At 41.0% G+C, this 20,064-nt stretch overlaps 1 protein-coding gene across 4 annotated transcripts in view; it reads right to left on the reverse strand.

Annotated features, from left to right (window-relative positions):
• The window catches only part of BICC1 (BicC family RNA binding protein 1), a 222,956-nt gene that overhangs the window by 43,729 nt on the left and 159,163 nt on the right, over positions 1–20,064 (reverse strand). For 3 of the 4 annotated variants that reach the window (XM_039482061.1, XM_039482060.1, XM_039482062.1), the window contains 2 exons: positions 6,724–6,803; positions 3,265–3,423 (listed from right to left, as the gene is read on the reverse strand). In XM_039482061.1, the coding sequence (XP_039337995.1) occupies positions 3,265–3,423; positions 6,724–6,803 (239 nt within the window). Of the gene's footprint in view, positions 1–3,264; positions 3,424–6,723; positions 6,806–20,064 lie in introns of all 4 variants that reach the window. The other variant, XM_039482063.1, reaches the window with a different exon arrangement.

The following is a 20,064-nucleotide window of genomic DNA, read 5'->3' on the forward strand; positions in this document are numbered from 1 at the left end:
AGATTTGTCTCTCCATACAGCGATCAGATCCAGTATCTCCCGTATGGTCCATGCTGGAGCTCTTTTTGGATTTGGGACTGCATCACCACCCGTGCTGATCAGAGCTCCACGCTAGGCAAACAGGAAATGAAATTCAAAAGTTCGCAGGGCTTTTCCTGTCTACCTGGCCAGTGCATCCGAGTTCAGATTGCTTTCCAGGGCGGTCACAATGGTGCACTGTGGGATACCGCCCGGAGGCCAATACCGTTGATTTGCGGCCACACTAACCCTAATCCGACATGGCAATACCGATTTCAGCGCTACTTCCCTTTTCGGGGAGGAGTACAGAAATCAGTTTAAAGAGCCCTTTATATCGATATAAAGGGCTTCGTTGTGTGGACAGGTGCAGGGTTAAATCGGTTTAACGCTGCTAAATTACGTTTAAACGCGTAGTGTACATCAGGCCTCAGATAAAGTCACCCAGAGACCCTCGGGTTCTGAAACCACTGGTGCTTTTATTTACAAGTTGGTGCTCCTACCACCTTCTCACTATACAGCTCTGGATTCCTTGTGTCTGAATCCAGGAGGGAAGGGCTTTCTCCCAGTCTGCAATCCCTCACTCTCCACCATCCCGGCTTCCTTCTTCCCAGTCTCTTATATAGTCTTGGGCTAATTGGGCTGGGAGCTGGCCCTCATTCCCCAATTAGGGCAGGTTCTTACCAGCCAGCTCACTTTATTCACCTAAATGAGGCTGGCATGGCAGGGGGCTGATTCTGAAGTCTTTCTAATCAGCACCCTGTCACAATCTCCAAGCATTCTTGTCAAGTACATCTTCCAAGCTGACATCGACCTTCTTCATCTCCTTCTTCATCACCCCAAACAACCCTTTTCTAGGTCTTTCTCATGTGTGGTCCTAGGACCAATCCTATTCAATTTATTCATAAATGATCTGGAGAAAGGGGTAAACAGTGAGGTGGCAAAGTTTGCAGATGATACTAAACTGCTCAAGATAGTTAAGACCAAAGCAGATTGTGAAGAACTTCAAAAAGATCTCACAAAACTAAGTGATTGGGCAACAAAATGGCAAATGAAATTTAATGTGGATAAATGTAAAGTAATGCACATTGGAAAAAATAACCCCAACTATACATACAATATGATGGGGGCTAATTTAGCTACGAGTAAGGAAAAATCTTGGAGTCATTGTGGATAGTTCTCTGAAGATGTCCACGCAGTGTGCGGAGGCAGTCAAAAAAGCAAACAGGATGATAGAGAATAAGACTGAGAATATATTATTGCCCTTATATAAATCCATGGTACACCCACATCTCGAATACTGTGTACAGATGTGGTCTCCTCACCTCAAAAAAGATATTCTAGCACTAGAAAAGGTTCAGAAAAGGGCAACTAAAATGATTAGGGGTTTGGAGAGGGTCCCATATGAGGAAAGATTAAAGAGGCTAGGACTCTTCAGCTTGGAAAAGGGGAGACTAAGGGGGGATATGATAGAGGTAAATAAAATCATGAGTGATGTTGAGAAAGTGGATAAGGAAAAGTTATTTACTTATTCCCATAATACAAGAACTAGGGGTCACCAAATGAAATCAATAGGCAGCAGGTTTAAAACAAATAAGAGGAAGTTCTTCTTCACGCAGCGCACAGTCAGCTTGTGGAACTCCTTACCTGAGGAGGTTGTGAAGGCTAGGACTATAACAATGTTTAAAAGGGAACTGGATAAATTCATGGTGGTTAAGTCCATAAATGGCTATTAGCCAGGATGGGTAAAGAATGGTGTCCCTAGCCTCTGTTCGGCAGAGGATGGAGATGGATAGCAGAAGAGAGATCACTTGATCATTGCCTGTTAGGTTCACTCCCTCTGGGGCACCTGGCATTGGCCACTGTCGGTAGACAGATACTGGGCTAGATGGACCTTTGGTCTGACCCGGTACGGCCATTCTTATGTGTGACTCTCTTTGTACTGTGACTACTAGCTATTGTATTTTCTGGTCAACTTATCCCTTATCTCGTCACCTCACATGATCCAGCCATCTCAGTAGATACTCCATCAGCTTTCCCATGATGAGGGCTTCCCATACCATTTCATTGCATAGTCTATCAACTCTTGTCTTACCTGGAATCCATCTGAACATTTTCATTTTGGCAGTGGAAGAAGTTGTTCTTCTCTTCCTTACTGGCTAGCATTCTGACTCAAATGTCATAGCAGGCCTAATCACGATCTTATATACTTTGGTCTTTAGTTTATTTGGCATATTCTTACAGCAGAAAATTCCTGTCTATTCCCTCCATTTACACCACATGCTCTTCATGTGGCTCTGAGACAAAGCGCTGAAGCCTAACAGATGGATCAGCACTCTGATCACTGTGGCCTCAATTAGTTCAAATAGGGAGGACTTAGTTAATCAGATAGGGAGGCTGGATGAGTTAAAGAATTAACTAAAGAGTTATCTCAGCAGATGACTAGATTGATAAAAGACAGGAAGGATGTGTTGGGAGTAGGGGGCAGGGAGGGAGAACAGGGCTAGCTGGCTGTGCCCAGTCTGAAGGAAATCCGAAGGAAGTGAGATCTCTTCCTCCCACGGCCCTGACAAACGGGGCTGAAGGAAATCAAGTCATAAGTATTAGATCTGCTGTACTGCACAGTACAGGAGTTGCTGGAGGGGACCTGAATAAATTAGACCAAGAGGACACACAAGAAGAGAGTCTGAGTGGTTTTTGTGGTGACCAAGGATGGGGAAGAATCTATGCTCCATTACAAGCTGCTAACCTCTGCATGCACATTCCCATCATGGCTCAACAATGAACTGAGGAATCTAAATTGTTGAATAGACTAACTCTAACTGGCTTCTCATTGTCCCTCTCAACAAAGCATCACATATTCTGTCTTTTGTTGGCTAATTCGTAAGCCATTTTCTTCCAATGCAGCCCTCCAGGGGCCTCCTTCTAAACCCCTTTCCAGTGTGGTGTTATCTTTATGGGACAATATGCTACCAGCAAAAAGCAGGCTTGGTGGAGCCTCTCTCCTCATCTCCTACATCAAGGTGTCCATTCTAATCACAAACATGAATAGTGGTCCTTGATGAAGACCTACTCTCACAGAGAATGACTCTGTAGCCACAGTAGCTTCTCACTGCTGTTCTGCTACCCTCATACCTGTCATGATAGTCTGAAGATGTGCCTCCAGCAGACTGTGTGACTGCAGGCACCACCATAACAATTCTCTAGGAATATATACTGTAAAATATAAATAAAGTATTAAATACTTACTTGGTTGCTCTTTTCTGCTTGGTTATTCCTATTTGAGTCTGGAAAATGGATGTGACATCCTGTTTCTTCCATCACTTTTTTAATGTTATTGCCGCCTTTGCCAATCACATGAGAATGTTCTGTATGTGAAACATCCATCTTCAGGGTGACTCGATTACTCTAGAGGCCAAAACATCTATCTATTATGGGATTCTTCAGTGTGGAATAGCTTAACATCAGTATTTTGCACTAAATTACATTTATAAAACTATATTATAGACAGTTAGGTCACCAGAATATTTTAACAATGGCTTACTGTTGACTGAATTAAGACTGGTTTAATACTGGAACTTTATATTTAATTGCTAAACCATGAATATTTTCTTTCTGATAAGGAAATCAGTGTGGACCCAAATACATTAGACTCCTATACTACGTGTTTCACAAATGGCAACACATCTTTAAAGAAAGGTGGATGAGAGTTGCACTAGACTAAAAAACATCAACAGAAATATTGATGCGTATCACGGTTTGCTCCAGGTAAGATGTACCCGGTACTTTTTAGTTTTCAAACTTCCAGATTAAGAGTTACAAAAATAGTGTTTTAATTCTCTTAAATTAAGACCTAGCTTTCAGATTTCAGGATTCTCATTATATGGTTCTTTTTTGGTTGAGTCTGTAATTCTGTCATTTAAAATAATGCATAAAGTAGCTTGATGCAAATAATTTTTTAAAGTCTAAATGCGAAGACAGGTCTCATTCTCTAGTAAGCAAAGTGGTTTAATGAAATAGTATGTTTTACCTCTGAAGACCTCAGTTTGGAGATCTCTAGGTCACCATACAGCTAGACAGAAATGACTGACACTGTACAGGAGACGCCCATAATTAGAACAGTGCAAGTCTAGTGGGGGGGAGGCAAGATTTAAGAAATAGCTGGCCTCATACAGTATCTAGCTCCAGTTTGTGTGGCTCAGACTACTAAAACTAACATTTAAAGAAAAAAGAATACAACAATAATAAATTCATGGTTTTTAAAAAGTGTTTAAAAAAAGAATTGTTTTCCGGTGCTTTCTGTGCAGCTGGACACTGTAAAACATACATATTGGGAGGATTAGGGCTATCCCTTTGGCCTGAGGAGCATAAAAGAGGAAGATAAACTGGAGGTAGGGGGAATTCTGAGGAGTACAAGGTTCATTTCACAGCAGTTTAAAGTCTACTAGGTGTTCAGCGAACTAAAATCAATCATTTGCCACAAACTCACATGCAGTATACTGTGCTATAGAAAGGTGGTATGTGCTAACAAATTACCTATGTAAAACAGCTAGACACACTCTTATTGGCCAATTCTGAAAGGGAGTATTTCCCAACTTCTTTTTGCTCAAAATATCAGAACAGCTATTTCTGATGCAACTGGTTGGAAATTGTAACTTTCTCTCACACACACACACACACCCATTCACCCACCCACTCCTCCCTCCCTCCCCAGGCAAAATGGGGAACTCCTTGTCTCCCAGGTGGGTCCCCCACCTCCTGCTTCCCTGCTATATGGAAGAAGGAATGTGTGCGAGCATGTAAAGCTGAGTTAATGGAGTTGAGGTGTGGTCTCTAGATCAGCAGTATTTCTCAAGCTACTATGTGTATGTCTCTCTCATACTCCCACCAGACCCTGGCCTTCCATACCACATTCTGCCCAGCTAAAGTGGATCTTTCTCCTTACTTTCGCATACGGTTCCCTGCTCCTCTCCCATCATGAACATATGCAGTTAAACACTGGATCCCATATTGCATGGAAACCACTTTTAATAACTGAAATAATTGGGTATTCACCACACTCAGCTCATGCTGCCTCTGTCTGTCTATCTATAAGGTGGCACATTTTTTTTTTTTTTTTACAGATCCAGACTAACACGGCTACCCCTGATACTTGAAATAATTTCAACACAAGGCCCCACCCAAAACTAATCAAAGGCACCGGGTGCTGTCGAGACTAACAAACTACACTAAAAATGGAGGTTTTGAACCAAGTCATTTGAAAGTTATGACAGACGAAAAAAAAAAAGGTAGGAAAGTGTTCAAATAGTGAGATCACCTTATGCTTTGAACCCTCATGTCTCCCAAGTACGTCTTCATATTTGCTTCATGCCATTGGTGTTGAGACTCAAGAAGGTGACCCATTTAAAAGTCACCATGACTCAAAATGAGTGCCAATTCTAATAGGTACAATATAAGGAAATTTTCCAACTCTACGATGAGCATCCAGCCTTTATATTTAGCTTTCATAAGCCTGTTTGGACTTGCTTTAAAATTGCCAGAGGTAAGACAATGATCTCCATTGGACTTGTAATTTTAAACAGGATACACAATTCTCTCCAGTATACTTGTGGTCACAGGCCTTCATAAATAGAAGTCCCCCAATACCAATTGATCTATCTATCTATCTCCTGGACCATCATGGAATCTTAAGCCTTACAGCATGTTTCAGTACAGAAAAGTCTTTGAAAAGATTCGTGGATAAGATTATCTCCATCAAATTAATAATTACTATACAAAATGGAAAGTTCTCAATCAGTTTGAGGTCAATGCTTAATTCAACAGCATATGTCCCACTACTAGTTTGAAACGCTAGGAGCAGCACTGAGGATAAGGGAGAAAGAGGGGATTTAGACAAAGATGTCAAAACTGTCTTGCTGAATCTGTGCATTTTGAACCTGAAAAAGAAACTGACTCTTCCTTTTGGACTCAGTGAGATTAGTTTAGCTTTTTCTTTTGAGTATTACCTTGCATTTTTAATATCAACTCCACTTTCGAAATAAGCTTTTAGTTCTCAGTTTGTTTTTCTGTTATATTAGTGTTTGTCCTACACCTAAGCATTTGTATATATAATGCTAAGATCACCATAACATCTGAGTGCAGAGAGAATGACTTGTCAATTTATAATTTTGTCAAACAGTTGATCTGTGAACAAAACACACCCCAGCCATTTATTTAGTAAGCCTCATTATAGTCAAATTCTGACACTCAACATTTCATTTCTGAAATATCATAAAATTAGGAAAACACACCACGCTTTCCACAATTTTGTACTACAGAATTGGCCACACAATCCACTACTTGCAGTGGAGTTTGCATTTTTTTAAAAGAGAAAACTCTGTTCAAGTTTTTAGCCAATATGATGTGGAAAATTTTTCCCCAAATGTGAACGGAATGGAACCAGAAACAGTGTTGTCTTCTTAAGTCTGCACAAAACTGAAAAACAGTTTCAAATAGAAGTTTATTGAATTCAGTATCAACATCCTTCCCCCCGCCCCAGGACAATTTACTAACCATATTATTCATTTTAATGTAAAATTTTAATAAAAGCATCTGCTTTTTTATTTACTCTAAGTTGCTGCAGAATTCAGTGTCACTATACCATAGAAATAGGGGCCTGCACACAGGATTTTGGCCCAGGACTCAATTTTTAAAATATTTTCCACTTACTTTTGTGTCCAAGACAGACATGATCTTCTCCTTAGCTTCTTTAACGTTTTCTTTTTTTCCAGAGACTTTAATATGGGGATCTAAATAAAGAGAAATAAAGATCAATAAACAAGTGACATCGGGAAAAATCTACCAAAATACTTACTTTTTCACTATCAAGCATTAAACAAATAACTTACTTTTAAATTAAAAAAAAAAAAGAAAGCTTTTTGTTGTTCCTTTTAAAAAGAAACAGCTACTTTAGATATGTTAAAGTTTAAAGGTGAACTAGAATACCAAATTCTTTTGGAATTGGCTAAATTACTGCAGCATGTCAATAATCAATTAATTCACTCTTCTCACGTATTTTATTGTGCTCCGGTATATTGTAGTAACAAACTGTTTTAAAAAAATGCAAGATTACACATGACTACTGTGATATTACAAAGCAATCTACTGCAGTGTAGACAAGCAAGAAAACTGCACCAAATACACCTCTACCTCGATATAACACAACCCGATATAACACAAATTTGGATATAACGCGGTAAAGCAGCGCTCCGGGGGGGTGGGGCTGCGCACACTGGTGGATCAAAGCAAGTTCGATATAACACGGTTTCACCTATAACGCGGTAAGATTTTTTGGCTCCCGAGGACAGCGTTATATTGAGGCAGAGGTGTACTTCTCTTGTTGAATGCTAGCAATGGGCAACTCTCAGCCATTTGATGTTAGTGTTTTTTTGTATGCCAGTTTATGCTTCTACCACACAGAACTTAATCTGTGGATGTTTCCCAACTCTTAATTATGCTATTTACATAGTTATTTGATCTTTATACTGTTGTTGTTAGTCATTACACCCTAATCACAAAACATTGGAATGGACATAAAAAGCTCCTTCCTTTGAGCCATTAATAACAATTCATGCATGAATAAAATATATTTTTACACATTTAGGAGGCATTCAATACTGAGTATCACCTTACTGAAGTTTTTGCCTAATCAGACCTAAAGTACTGGATGTAAAAACTTAGGTATTGACCATAAGAGTTTTTAAGTATCAATGAAATATGAGAAGATGATGTATCCCCAATGAGTTATCAAGCAGAGTACAATGACAATAAAACAAAACCAGGGGGTTAAATTCTGAAACTCTTACTCAGTCAAAATGGTCATTGAAGAATCTGGCTCATGGAAGTTAAACAAGACTTGGAACTAACCCCGTGTCCATTAACTGAAAATGACACCTTAAGTAGAAGAGCAGCACCATCTGGTGTCTGGAAATGTGAACTACCATAATCCAATATTCACAAACAGAAACGGGCCCAAACCAAACAACCCTGAATTTCCAGCTGGCAGACCTGGATTTTGTAGTTGTGATTTGGTCTTGTCTCTTTTCTCCTAAAAATGAGACCGTATGCCTATTCACAGTGTAGTGTGGCCCTTTCCTCCATAACGGAGTTTGCACTTGCTCAAGAAACTTCGAAATCCACTGTTGCACAATGAATACTAATGCGATTAGACCTGGTACTGCATTTTAACAAAAGCCATCCAACATTCTGTAATATGTATGGGCATTCAAATTTTCAGTAGAAGGGGAAAAACAGATATACCAACAGGATAAACCTGCCTTTCTTCTATCACCAGAAATTTAAAACAGTCAATCATAACATCCTTAATTTTCAACCGAGTACAAAAGGTTACAAATCAAAAAAGACCACTTGAAATGCTTGGATACTGCTGTATTCCAATAAGAGAGCAGGTTTTATCTCAACAAGTTTCGAAAAAGTTCAACTGAGGAGCGAGGAATGCTGGAGGCATAGAAAAAATTTTGCCAAATTGCACAGAAATCACAAAAATGTAACATTTTGAGTTCTAATTACACTTAAACAGGCATAGTTTTGTTTTTTAATGGAAAACAGTCACAAAAATGTGGTGTGCAATCACGGCATTTACAGAAGCTCTGAAATCCTGCTGTTCCAGACTTTCCACAATGGTGGTGCTGAGCACCTCAATTTTTTTAAAGGGCATTTTCTTTATTTTTTTCTCTTGTTTTAAGTTCAGCATAACCCTAGTGGTTAAAATATATTTCAGCTCAAAATGTTTGAAAAAACAGCTACAAGCAATGATTCTTAGAAGCAGAGATCCCAGCACATTATGAATGCTACAAGTATCTGTTTAGAGATGACATAAAAGGATACTTGTATTTATTGGATAAATGATTTTTTAACAACATCTTTCAACACACTGCTGACCAATGACAGAAGGTACCTGGGCTGCCATCTTGGTATCTCCTGAAACCTTGTGAAACCCATCTCTTTCCCCCAAATGAGCTAGTACTGTTCAACTGATAGTACTATGTCTGCCTGTCTCTGTTTACTAACGTGAATAATTAGGTGAGAATAGATTTTGGAAAAAAAAACTCTCCTCCATTTTTCATTTCCTTTGGCTTTTTAGATTTTGTTGGTGTTCTCAGACTCTCAAATTTCTCAAGTTTATTATACTTTCAGCCTTTATTTTTGTACCCTAAAAAGAATAAAAACAAAGTATTTTACATTATGTATTCAATTTTCTTCCAAAAACCAAGAAAGAAAACCCATCTAAGCCACCAATAGAGATTTTGAAACTCAATACCATTTTCACAAGCTATAAAATCTATCAAGATTACAGTATTAATCTCCATTCCTCCACTCTCATCTCCCACGTACTCACCCCAGGTACCTTCTACATACTTCCCAAGATACACAAACAAGAGAACCCAGGCAGACACACCACATCTGACCATGGCATTCTTAATGAAGGAATATCAGGACTCATAGAAACAATCCTCAAACCATTCACCAAGCAAAGGGTCAGTTTCCTCCAGGACACAACCAACTTCCTCCAGAAACTCGACAATATTAAGATCCTCCCTCAGAACATTAACCTTGCTACCATGGAGGTCATGTTCCAATACACCAACTTCCCTCAACATGATAGCATCGCTGTATGCCTCAAATACCTACAAGACAATGGACAACACTCACATATCCACCTTAAACTATCCATTCCATTCTCACCCATAACAACCACATCCTGAAAAAAAATTTTCACAAACCCCCTCTTGTGGCCTTCATCGCTCCCCCTCCTCACCTCACCAAGCTCAGCAGCAGCAAGGTCCCTACAGACTCAGACCCACCAACTCAAAATGGCACCAGACCCTGCCAAAACAGATGTACATTCCTGCAGACATGTCTCCACTATTATGACAATCCATGGGTCCTATACATGCCTATCACAACGTGTGCTGTACTCCATCCAGTGCATCAAATGCTCTAACAATTATGCCACTGAAATCAGACAATCATCATGCTCTCAAATGAAATCATACAGAAAAATGAGAAAAGACAAAAACACCATATCATCATTGGGTGAAAACTTTTCACAAAGCAAACGCTCTATATCTGGCCTGTCAGTCTTCATTTTCAAAATACACCTGCACTACACCTTAAAAAGACAAACATGGGAACTTATATTTCATAACTCTGCTAGACACTAAATCCAGGGTCTCATTACAATTTGTAACCTACTAGCCCTCCTTTGTCCTCTGACTACAGGGTGTTAATTGCTCACTTCATTTTAATTGATTTCTTCCAATACCTGTCACACCTAGTATTTAGTTACCTTTTCCAGACCTGAAGAGCTCTGTGAACCTCAAAAGCCTGTCTCGTCCACCAACAGAAGTTGGTCCAATAAAAGATATTACCTCACTCACCTCGTGTCTCATATCCAGGGACTAACATGACTACAACAACACTGCAAATAAGTCCTAATAGCACGCATTCTGTGGTGTTAATAGAATTCAGCTCACAAGTTTACCAACTACTGAATTATTTTTCTTTTAAGAGTTATGAAGAACTGGGAACATTCTTCTGATTAAGGCCTGTTCTATACTAGAAAAATTAGGTCAGAATATCTCTGTTGCTCAGTGGCATGAAAAATCCACGCTCCTGAGTGGCATAGTTAAGCAGACCTAACTCCCCACATAGACAGACTGATGGAAGAATTCTTCTGTTGGCCTAGCTCAGGGGTAGGCAAACTTTTGGGCCCGAGGGCTACATTTGTGTATGGAAATTGTATGGTGGGCCATGAATGCTCACGAAATTGGGGTTGGGGTGTGGGACGGAGTGAGGGCTCCGGCTGGGGATGCGGGCTCTGGAGTGGGGTCAGAAATGAGAAGTTCAGGAATGGGAGGGAGCTCTGGGTTGGGGTTAGGGTGTGGGGGGAGGTGAAGACTCTGTGATGGGTCTGGGGATGAGGGGGTTGGGGTGTAGGAGGGTGCTCTGGGCTGGGATAGAGGGGTTCGGAGGGCGGAAGGGGGATCATGGCTGGGGCGGGCGGGGGAAGGAGGATGAGGGCTCCGGCTGGGAGTGTGGGCTCTGGGGTGGGGCTGGTGAGGCATTTGGGGTGCAGGAGGGGGCTCCGGGCTGGGACCGAGGGGTTCAGAGGGCAGGGGGATGGGGCGCAGGAGGAGGTCAGGGGTGCAGGCTCTGGGCAGTGCTTACTTCAAGCAGCTCCCAGAAGCAGTGGCATGTCATCTCTCCAGCTCCTACGTGGAGGCACGACCAGCCAGCTCTGCGCTCTGCCACATCTGCAGGCGCCACCTGCCTGGCTGTTCCCTATGCATAGGAGCCGGAGGGGGACATGCTGCTGCTTCTGGGAGGTGCGCAAGCCCCCGACCCTGCTGTCTGCCTGAAGCACCGGAACACTGCAAGTCCCAGACCCCACTCCCCGGTGGGAGCTCAAGGGCTGGATTAAAACATCTGATGGGCCAGATGCAGCCAGTGGGCCGTAGTTTGCCTACCCCTGACATAGCTACTGCCTTGTGTAGGTGGATTAGCCAAATCAATGGGAGAACCCCTTCCATTGGCATAGGTAGTGTGTATACTGAAGCGCTACAATGGGGCAGCTGCAGCAGTAGTATTTCAAGTAAAGACAACACTCAGTATGGCCATTCTTATATTCTTAAGGTAACTGAAAAATGGAGAAAAGCAAAATTATTACCAACCTTCAAAAAAGGGAAAGCGCCCCAGCAATTATTAATAAGTCTAGCGTCTAATTCAAGTAAATAGGAGTTCAAACAGAAAAAGAAAAAAGTCACTAAACAACTACATAAAAATAAAATCTTAAGCAATAAAGACACAGAGAATGAACAAGCATAGCTGCTTTTGGGTAAGAAATATAAAACTGCTGGATGAAGTGAATGAAGTAAATAATTCCTATGAGTTTGTACTGGTGTTTTTGAACAGGCATAATAGATAACAAAAGTGAAGCACAGCTTACAGAGCTCTAACAACACTGATTTGTGTAGCTTAGTAAATATGATAACATTAGGAGGATGGTAAGATCTGAAAGTGGGGCTTGGGACAGCTTACTTTATCTAATGATACTCTGCATCATAAACCAATGCCTACTTTAAACCACATATAAATGACTCTTCCTCTTAAACAGAGCTCACTGTCTTAATTGCTCAGCAATTGTGAAGACTATTATTGTAATAAACTGCAGTTTAACACTTATGCTGAAAATTGACTAAACCCTGTATGTCAATGATTTCCAGATCTAATGTGCTCAGTTTAAAAATTAATAATAATAATAAAAAGTCTCTCTCCATGCTAGTCCCAAACTCAATTTGTGAACTAAAATCAAGCTGGATTCTTTGCTTCTCATCCTTCATCACTATTATTATGTTGACGAAATTCTTCCCTCATCGTAGCTCTGCAATTCCAGTGTCTTCCAATTATTCTCTCAGTGACACCTGTGTAATCTCATTGCTTTCCAGTAGCTTTGCACAGGTGTAACTGACTGGAACGGTTATTGAAATCTGGGAAAGATTGCTCTTGATTATGTACAAGGCAGAACAGAATCCAGTTCACATGTCCACTGCTCTTTTTTGCTCTGCATTGCTAACAGGTGTAAAAGCTTATTTTACTAAATAAAGACAACAGATATGAACAAGTAGAAGAAGCGGAGCTGATAAGTAAGAATGTGCTGTTCTTGCACAGTTACTTCACAGCATACAATCCACACTCCTGAAACACATAGCTATGACAACCTAACCCCCAGTGTAGACAGCGCTAGACTGAAAAAAGAATTGTTCCGTCAGCCTAGATACTGCTTCTCAGAGACATGGAATACTTATGTCAATGGGAGAACCCCTCCCATCCTCGTCGGTAGTGTTTGCACTAAAGAGCTGCAGCTGTGCTGCTGTAATGGTTTAAGTACAGACACTCTCAGGATTTAAATCCATTATTTTAAAAAAATTTAGGAGGCAATTGATATCCATTTTAAGCTTACACAACCCATGTTTCACCATAGGCATTTCTTTTATTTTATTTTCTCTTTTAAACATTTTTGAGACTTTTCATTAACGGCGATAAACGCCATATCTATCATTTGTATTTAGTGTGGTATTTACGGTATTAGCGTCGACTTAGCGTATCGCAGTGCACGCAGATCCCAATGCCTGAGCAGCCTGACTCCCAACAACGCAGGATGCAGTGGCCAGGCCAGCTGGAAGCACCCAAGCCCCGAATATTTCCAGCGTGGCACGGTGATCAAAATGGGTGGCGAGCGGCGCAAAATAAAAATAAAGAAAAATAAAAAAATAAAAAAAAAAAAACCAAATGGGACGATCATGCTTATATGATCGCAAATTCGGGCAAAAAATAAATTCTCAGCAGAAGAAATTCAAAATTCAAAAAAAAAAATCGCAGAAAAATTCCAGCAGCGCCACAGAGAGCAAATCACAGCAAAACTCAAATGGACGGCAAGGAAAAAGGAATCAGCAAATGGACGCAATGGGCAAATCAGTGGTTCCATTCCCAGTTCATCTCAGTTGCTTTCTGCTCCAAAAATGCTCTATCGGTCAGGGGTGGTCAAGGTGGGTCAGCTAGGGGCACCCACACCCAGCCACCCCCACCCCAACCCCCACCCAAAAACACACCCCCTACCTCTCCCTCTCTCTCTATCCCAACTGAATCCTACTGCTGCCTGCAGCTGCCTGACTGCTGCAGATGCTGCAGCCAACATCACCAACATCTTCACTTGATGTGGTGGTGGCTGATGGTGATGGGTCCCTCTCTGGGCATTGGCCTCATGGCCAAGCAAAGCAAGGGGCAGTGCAGCAGACATGGTAAACCATGATGACCAGCATCTGTAAGGGTGCCTTTGCCTGGGCCTTGATGGATAATGCATGGATATGTGGATCCATCCATCATCCAACATCACATCATCATCACCCATCAGCACCCACCCCCCCCCAATCATGATTAAAGTGCCCAATTCCCCTGCCCTAGCAGAGGGAGAGGATGCTGGGCTCCTCTCCCTTACTGTCTGTCTCTCTGTCCTATAGCAGCTGGAGGCTGAGCTCCACTCATCCTCACATAACTCATCACTGTGTCTTATTCACATTCTCTTTATTTATCACTCACACAGTGGGGGGGACAATGACAAAAGCCAGGAAAGGCAGGAAGGAACAGGGAGGAACAGGAAGAGAAGGGCAGAGCACCCTGAGAGCTGAATGCATAGAATAAAATTTGCATAGGATCTCTCTCAGAGCTCAGCTCTCTTCTTCTCTCTCTCTCTACAGTCTCTCTCTCAGTGGTTCTCAGTCTATACAGCAGCAGGACTAGGACTTGCCCATAGGGGGGGACTTGCCCATATTCTAGGCATATTCTATTCTTTTTAGAGACTGAAAATAGAGGGGATAAAAAGGAGGGATTGACTCAGGATTTTTATTTTTTGCGCCTTGGCTAAGAGCAGCCAGGCAGGCATATGACAAGCAACAACAAAATGGGCAAAGGACAAAACAGCCACAATCATCTTATTTTAAATTTATGGTATGGTAGTATGGTGTGCAATATGATAACCATATCCTGCTCAAATGCAAAAAAAAAGCTGCTGCTGTGTAGCGCTGGCTGCTGCTGAGCCTCTCTGTGGCCACAAGTCACAACACATGACACAGGCAAAAGGCTAGGCAGGCTCCATGATGCCATGCCTATGGCTGGGCCAAAATCCAGGGAAAAAAGGAATGAAATGCTTGTCGTTGCTTTCCTTTCGGAAGGCGGAAGGTGACTGACGACATTTACACCCAGAACCGCAATGACAAATTCAAAATTCAAGGGGGAAGGGGAGGGGAGGGGGAGGGGCGGGGGGCGGGAACTATGGATAGCTTAGCTACCCTACCCACCACATGCCCCAGCAGAAAACGCTAGCGGACCGACGCACACCACACCATTTAATGTGTTTATGTGTGGTGTGGCACACGCGATTTTATTAAAAAAATTTTTTAAAAAACGGTTTATGCAAATTCGGAATAGTCCCGTAGTGTAGACGTACCCTCAGATATAACAGTAACATGTCTATGAGTACCATATCTTTGCTACTTTCACCATAATATAATAAAATTCCTATATCCAAATATTAAAATGCACAGCAGAGGTTTGCTACAATATCAACACCATACCAACCATATAAAAACCACAACCAAACTAAAAATCCAATCACATTAAATACGCAAGCTACGGGGGCTGTCTTAAAAATATGGGTTAAAGTTATGTCCCCAAGAGAAAAGTAACTTTTTTGAATATGTTACTGTAACTGTCAGTCTTGCTAGTGGAAAAATATTCTAATGAACTTCAGTGGAGTCAGGATTTCACTCTCTATTTTATCCTTCTATATGGCTGTGCACATTTTATAGGAAACTCTCAGAACTAGACAATTTACCTATTGGGACTGCTTTCAGAATTGCTCTATCACGGAATGGGAGTGAAAAAAGAAGCATTTTTTCCTGAACAAAAAATAGCATATGATAACATGTATTAAATGATTACTTCACACACACACTAAAACCATAACATTCAAATGGTTACCATGAATGCATGGTTTACTACACACTTTGTACAAAGCATTAATTACAAATTCAGTTGCTCTGACTTTCTAAATGCTTTGGCAACTGCTGCCATCAACTAGGAGCCAATTACTTTAAAACCCTTGTACTTTTTGGCACTACAAATATAAGGTTGTCCAGCAATTACAGATGACAAGAGATGTCCATTTGTTGTAGAAATTATGTCAGATACTGCCTGCTGAATATAACCCATTTTCATACAATAATTCACTAACTGTGATTCCTTTATTAATCCAATGGCTATAAAGCCCAAATTTAAGTGTATATTAAAAAAAACAATCTTGCCCTTAGAAAAAATCTTAATTCATTGGACAAAACTCTGAATTACAGATATAGATACACACCCACAGAATAACTTTTCTGTCAGGCATAAGTGTACAATAGATGGAATTAGCATATTTGTAATGGTATACAACGTGCACAGGCATAATAAAACCTTCATTGGATATCTGTAGATTTGACAGGTGCTGATCCAGCAAAGCACTTATGCAAAGCTGGATCAGGACTATACCAATGACATCGATGTGTCCTGAGAAATGGATTGGTGCCCTACAGGAAGATATGATTGTGACGGAAACCTGGAACTGGGGTACCACTGCACCCCCTTAACTCTCCAGCCTGGGCTGTCTCTCACAATGCTTTGCTACTGACAAGCAACAAACCTCTCCAGGCACTATCATCACTCAGCACAACAGCATGTGGAGCACCACACCCAGCTAGATTGCATGAATCCTTCCACAGCCACTCATAAATCTCACAGAGAAAGGCACCGACTAATTCCCCCCAGCTCCCCAGCAGAGAGGACATACACCAGCCTTTGTAAACTGAGTTGAGATTTCCCAAGCACTACAACCAAAACACACCTTTAGGTAAATATAAAACAGATTTATTACTACAGAAAGATAGATGAATATGGGGGCTATAGGGTGCTACTTTGAGGTACAGAGTGTCACAATTATTCAAAAGAATTTCTACCACAAGAAACATCATTTGTGGGGATCCTACATTCTTATTGAAAAGGATCTCATTTTAGAGAATATGTTGAATATTTTTGAGTATAAAGCTTTTAACCACATTGGAGTTAAGAAACCCAGTATTATGGTTCAAACACTTGATGATTTACCACAATAGGAGTTACCTTACAAAGTCAGAGCAAATAATGGATGTCAAGTTATGAACAATGAGATGAGACACTGGAAATGTAACTACAAATTTACATATGATCTTTGCTATACAGGTATGGAACAAATTAATGAGAAAAGCTTACCAGCTGCATGGAGATAGGGGTTCTAACGATGAGCACATAAGATAAATGTTACAAAGCTGGGAAAGATTTTTCTTATGAAGTGTTAGATAATTGCAGTAATACTTCCACCCTTCCCAAAATAAAGTAAAAACGTGGCTTTCAATATGGATCTATTTTAGTGGGGGCTATTTTTCTTTCTGTCAAAAGAACTTAAAGAGTTAATCTAATGTCAGCAACAGTTTTTCCTCCTGAAGAATGGGGGGTTTATGCGTAACAGAACTACATATATTATTCAGTGAGTCAAATTTATCACATGAAATAGTAGGAAGCTACAGTAACACGAATGTAAGGATCACCTCAGGAAGTGGTTCCAAACCTTCTTCAGTTTGTTGCATTCCCTATCTGAAGTGGGCTTCTGGTGCCCCCTCCCCACCATCCCCTTGCTTCATGACTTAGCACAGTTGCTGTCTTTTCTCCTCCTTTCGTGCCCATTCCCCCCACCCCTCTTGCAGCTCTATAGGGATGGATGGGGGTTTCATGTGCTCTTGTAGTTGAGCTGAGTCCAGGAGAATGTGAAGTCTGGGCTAGCACTCTTCTGCCTGGCTCTGCAGTCTTGTATTTATGAGCCACTGCCATCGCTGGCTGCACTGGGGCATCTGTGGGAACAACTTTGAAAGGATTTGACCACAGATTGTTCATTAATGAGCATGGAACAGGGAGAATAGCGAAGTGGGCACAATTTACAGTGCTACACAAGTACAGCCAAGAGCGTAGAAGGCAAGTCATGGCATTCCACCTGTCCCAGGCTCCCTCAGAGACCAGTACTGGGAACTGGACCCAGCTACCTCCATCTCTCCTTAATCTACTTCAAGCAGTTGGAGTTTGGAAAGCCCTAGCCCCTTCAGAACTCTTTTCCTCAAGCAGTCAGCAACAGCCACAGCCAAGGCATAAAGTACAAGTTAGGGCCTTCCTGCTGCCCTTTATCCCATTTGTAGACTACTGCAGCCTCCTGACACTTTTACTCAGCTCTGAAACTTGCACTTGGGGTACTTTTTTTTTCATTTGCTTCATTTGACATGGGGTTTCTGTTTCCTACCTCTTCAACCATTAAGAAGCCTTTAATTGTCCAATACATTAATACTATCTATTGTGCTTGTTCTTCCTTCTCATCCCCTTCTACCTCTGACTTCCTCAGTTTAGTTCTTTCTTTGCTCATTCCCATAATCCCTTGACTCCTTCTCACCAATCCTCTCCCCAATTCAGCCCCAACAAGAGCCCATTCCAACAAAAGAACACAAACAAAATGCTGCACCCCTAAGACTAAGTTTCAATATATAAACAGAATAGCCTGTATGCACATCCTGCATGCACATCCCACATCCCTCCAGCTGAAGGGCAACCAGTTCTAGTAGCACCTATCACCACCACCTTCTACAAAGGTTCTTTCAGGGCAGCACTCCAAAGCCCCCAGCTCCCTCAGAGGTGCAGTACCAGCAAAAATTCTCATATTGTTTCTCTTGCTCTACAGATACCAGAATCTACGTGCTTTCAGCAGAATAATGGAGCTTCCAGGACAACAAAGTAATGACCTAATCTGAATCCTCATGTCTGTCTTGCACCACTCTGTTTCCTGTTATCTTCTCCATCCACAATGTTCCTCCTCTTTCCCATACATCTCCTCTTTCCTTGCATCCTTTCCTGCTTTGACATTACTACTCCTCCATTACCCTTCTTACCTCATCTATATTCTCTCTTTAAAAAAGTACTTTTAAAATTAAAGTAAAATCTCTCTTGTTAATATTAAAGGCTCACGTATGACACACTTAACTCCTTCAGTTTGTTTGTAACCTTTGTGCTCTCCCCTTCTTGTGTCCTATCTTAGGCCAGGTCTACACCAGAAAGCTTTGCACTGGTGCAGCTACACAGGTGTAGCTATACCAGAAAACCCTCCTAGTACGGATACAGATTACACTGTCAAAAAAAAGTGCTTTGGGCAGTATATCTTATGCCAATTCAGCAAGTGAAATAAACTATTCCATCAAAAGCATTTTTATGCTGGCAAACCACAGCTTTTGCCAATATAGAAACATCACAAATAATCACATCCCTAACTGACTGAATTTTCTAACAGATTTACATTTAGATTGCAAGCTCTTCAGAGCAAGGACTATGTATCATTTGTTTAGAGACGAAACAGTGAATGCTTTAAAAACAACGTGTAGCTTAGTCATGACTATACTAGACTTGGAGGGACTCCAGACAGTCCTGAAAAGCTAGACAATTGGGCTTCAAATGACAGATGAAATTCAATATTGAGAAATTCAAAGTAGGTTTTCATTGTTTACATACAATGTGAACTACCTATACACATGTAGCTATTTAGGAAGAAGCACTTAGGCATTCTAGATGACAAAAACATCTTTCCAATGAAAACATCTGCTCAGTGATCAACAGTGGTCCAAAGCAAACAATATATTAAGGAGTTTGAAGAACAAGATCATACTGAAAACAAACACTTATGTAAATGGAAGGTATGCCCTGACCAGGAATGCTACATTCAATTATTATTTAAATGTTTATATTGCAGTAATAAAGGTAATAACTGGAGATATACCAATCGCCTAGAACTGGAAGGGACCTTGAAAGGTCATTGAGTCCAGCCCCCTGCCTTCACTAGCAGGACCAATTTTTGCCCCAGATTCCTAAGTGGCCCCCTCAAGGATTGAACTCACAACCCTGGGTTTAGCAGGCCAATGCTCAAACCACTGAGCTATCCCTCCCCCAAAAGGGCCACAGGACTGAAGTCGTTCTGTGTTACGCACTGTACAAACTCAAGAAGATGAATGTTTCTATCACACAGAATCATCCCATCTCATAAGAGGATACCAGAAATGGGATACAAATAATATAAGAAAATATAAATATAAGAAAAAAGGAACATTAATGAAATTGAAAGGCAAGACATTTCAAAGGAAAAAAATCTTTAAAAGTTAAAAAAAAAATACTGAATAAAATACATAGTTATTCCCTGGATCTCACTGTCACAAGACATAACTGATTGGCGCCAAGTGCTTAATACAGTGGTTCTCAACAGGATTAGACATTCATATGGATGAGAATATCCATGGTTACATAAAATGTATAAAGTGTGTTAAGAACACTCATGAT

Source organism: Mauremys reevesii, linkage group 7 (genome assembly GCF_016161935.1).
Source record: "Mauremys reevesii isolate NIE-2019 linkage group 7, ASM1616193v1, whole genome shotgun sequence".
Taxonomy (NCBI): domain Eukaryota; kingdom Metazoa; phylum Chordata; order Testudines; family Geoemydidae; genus Mauremys; species Mauremys reevesii.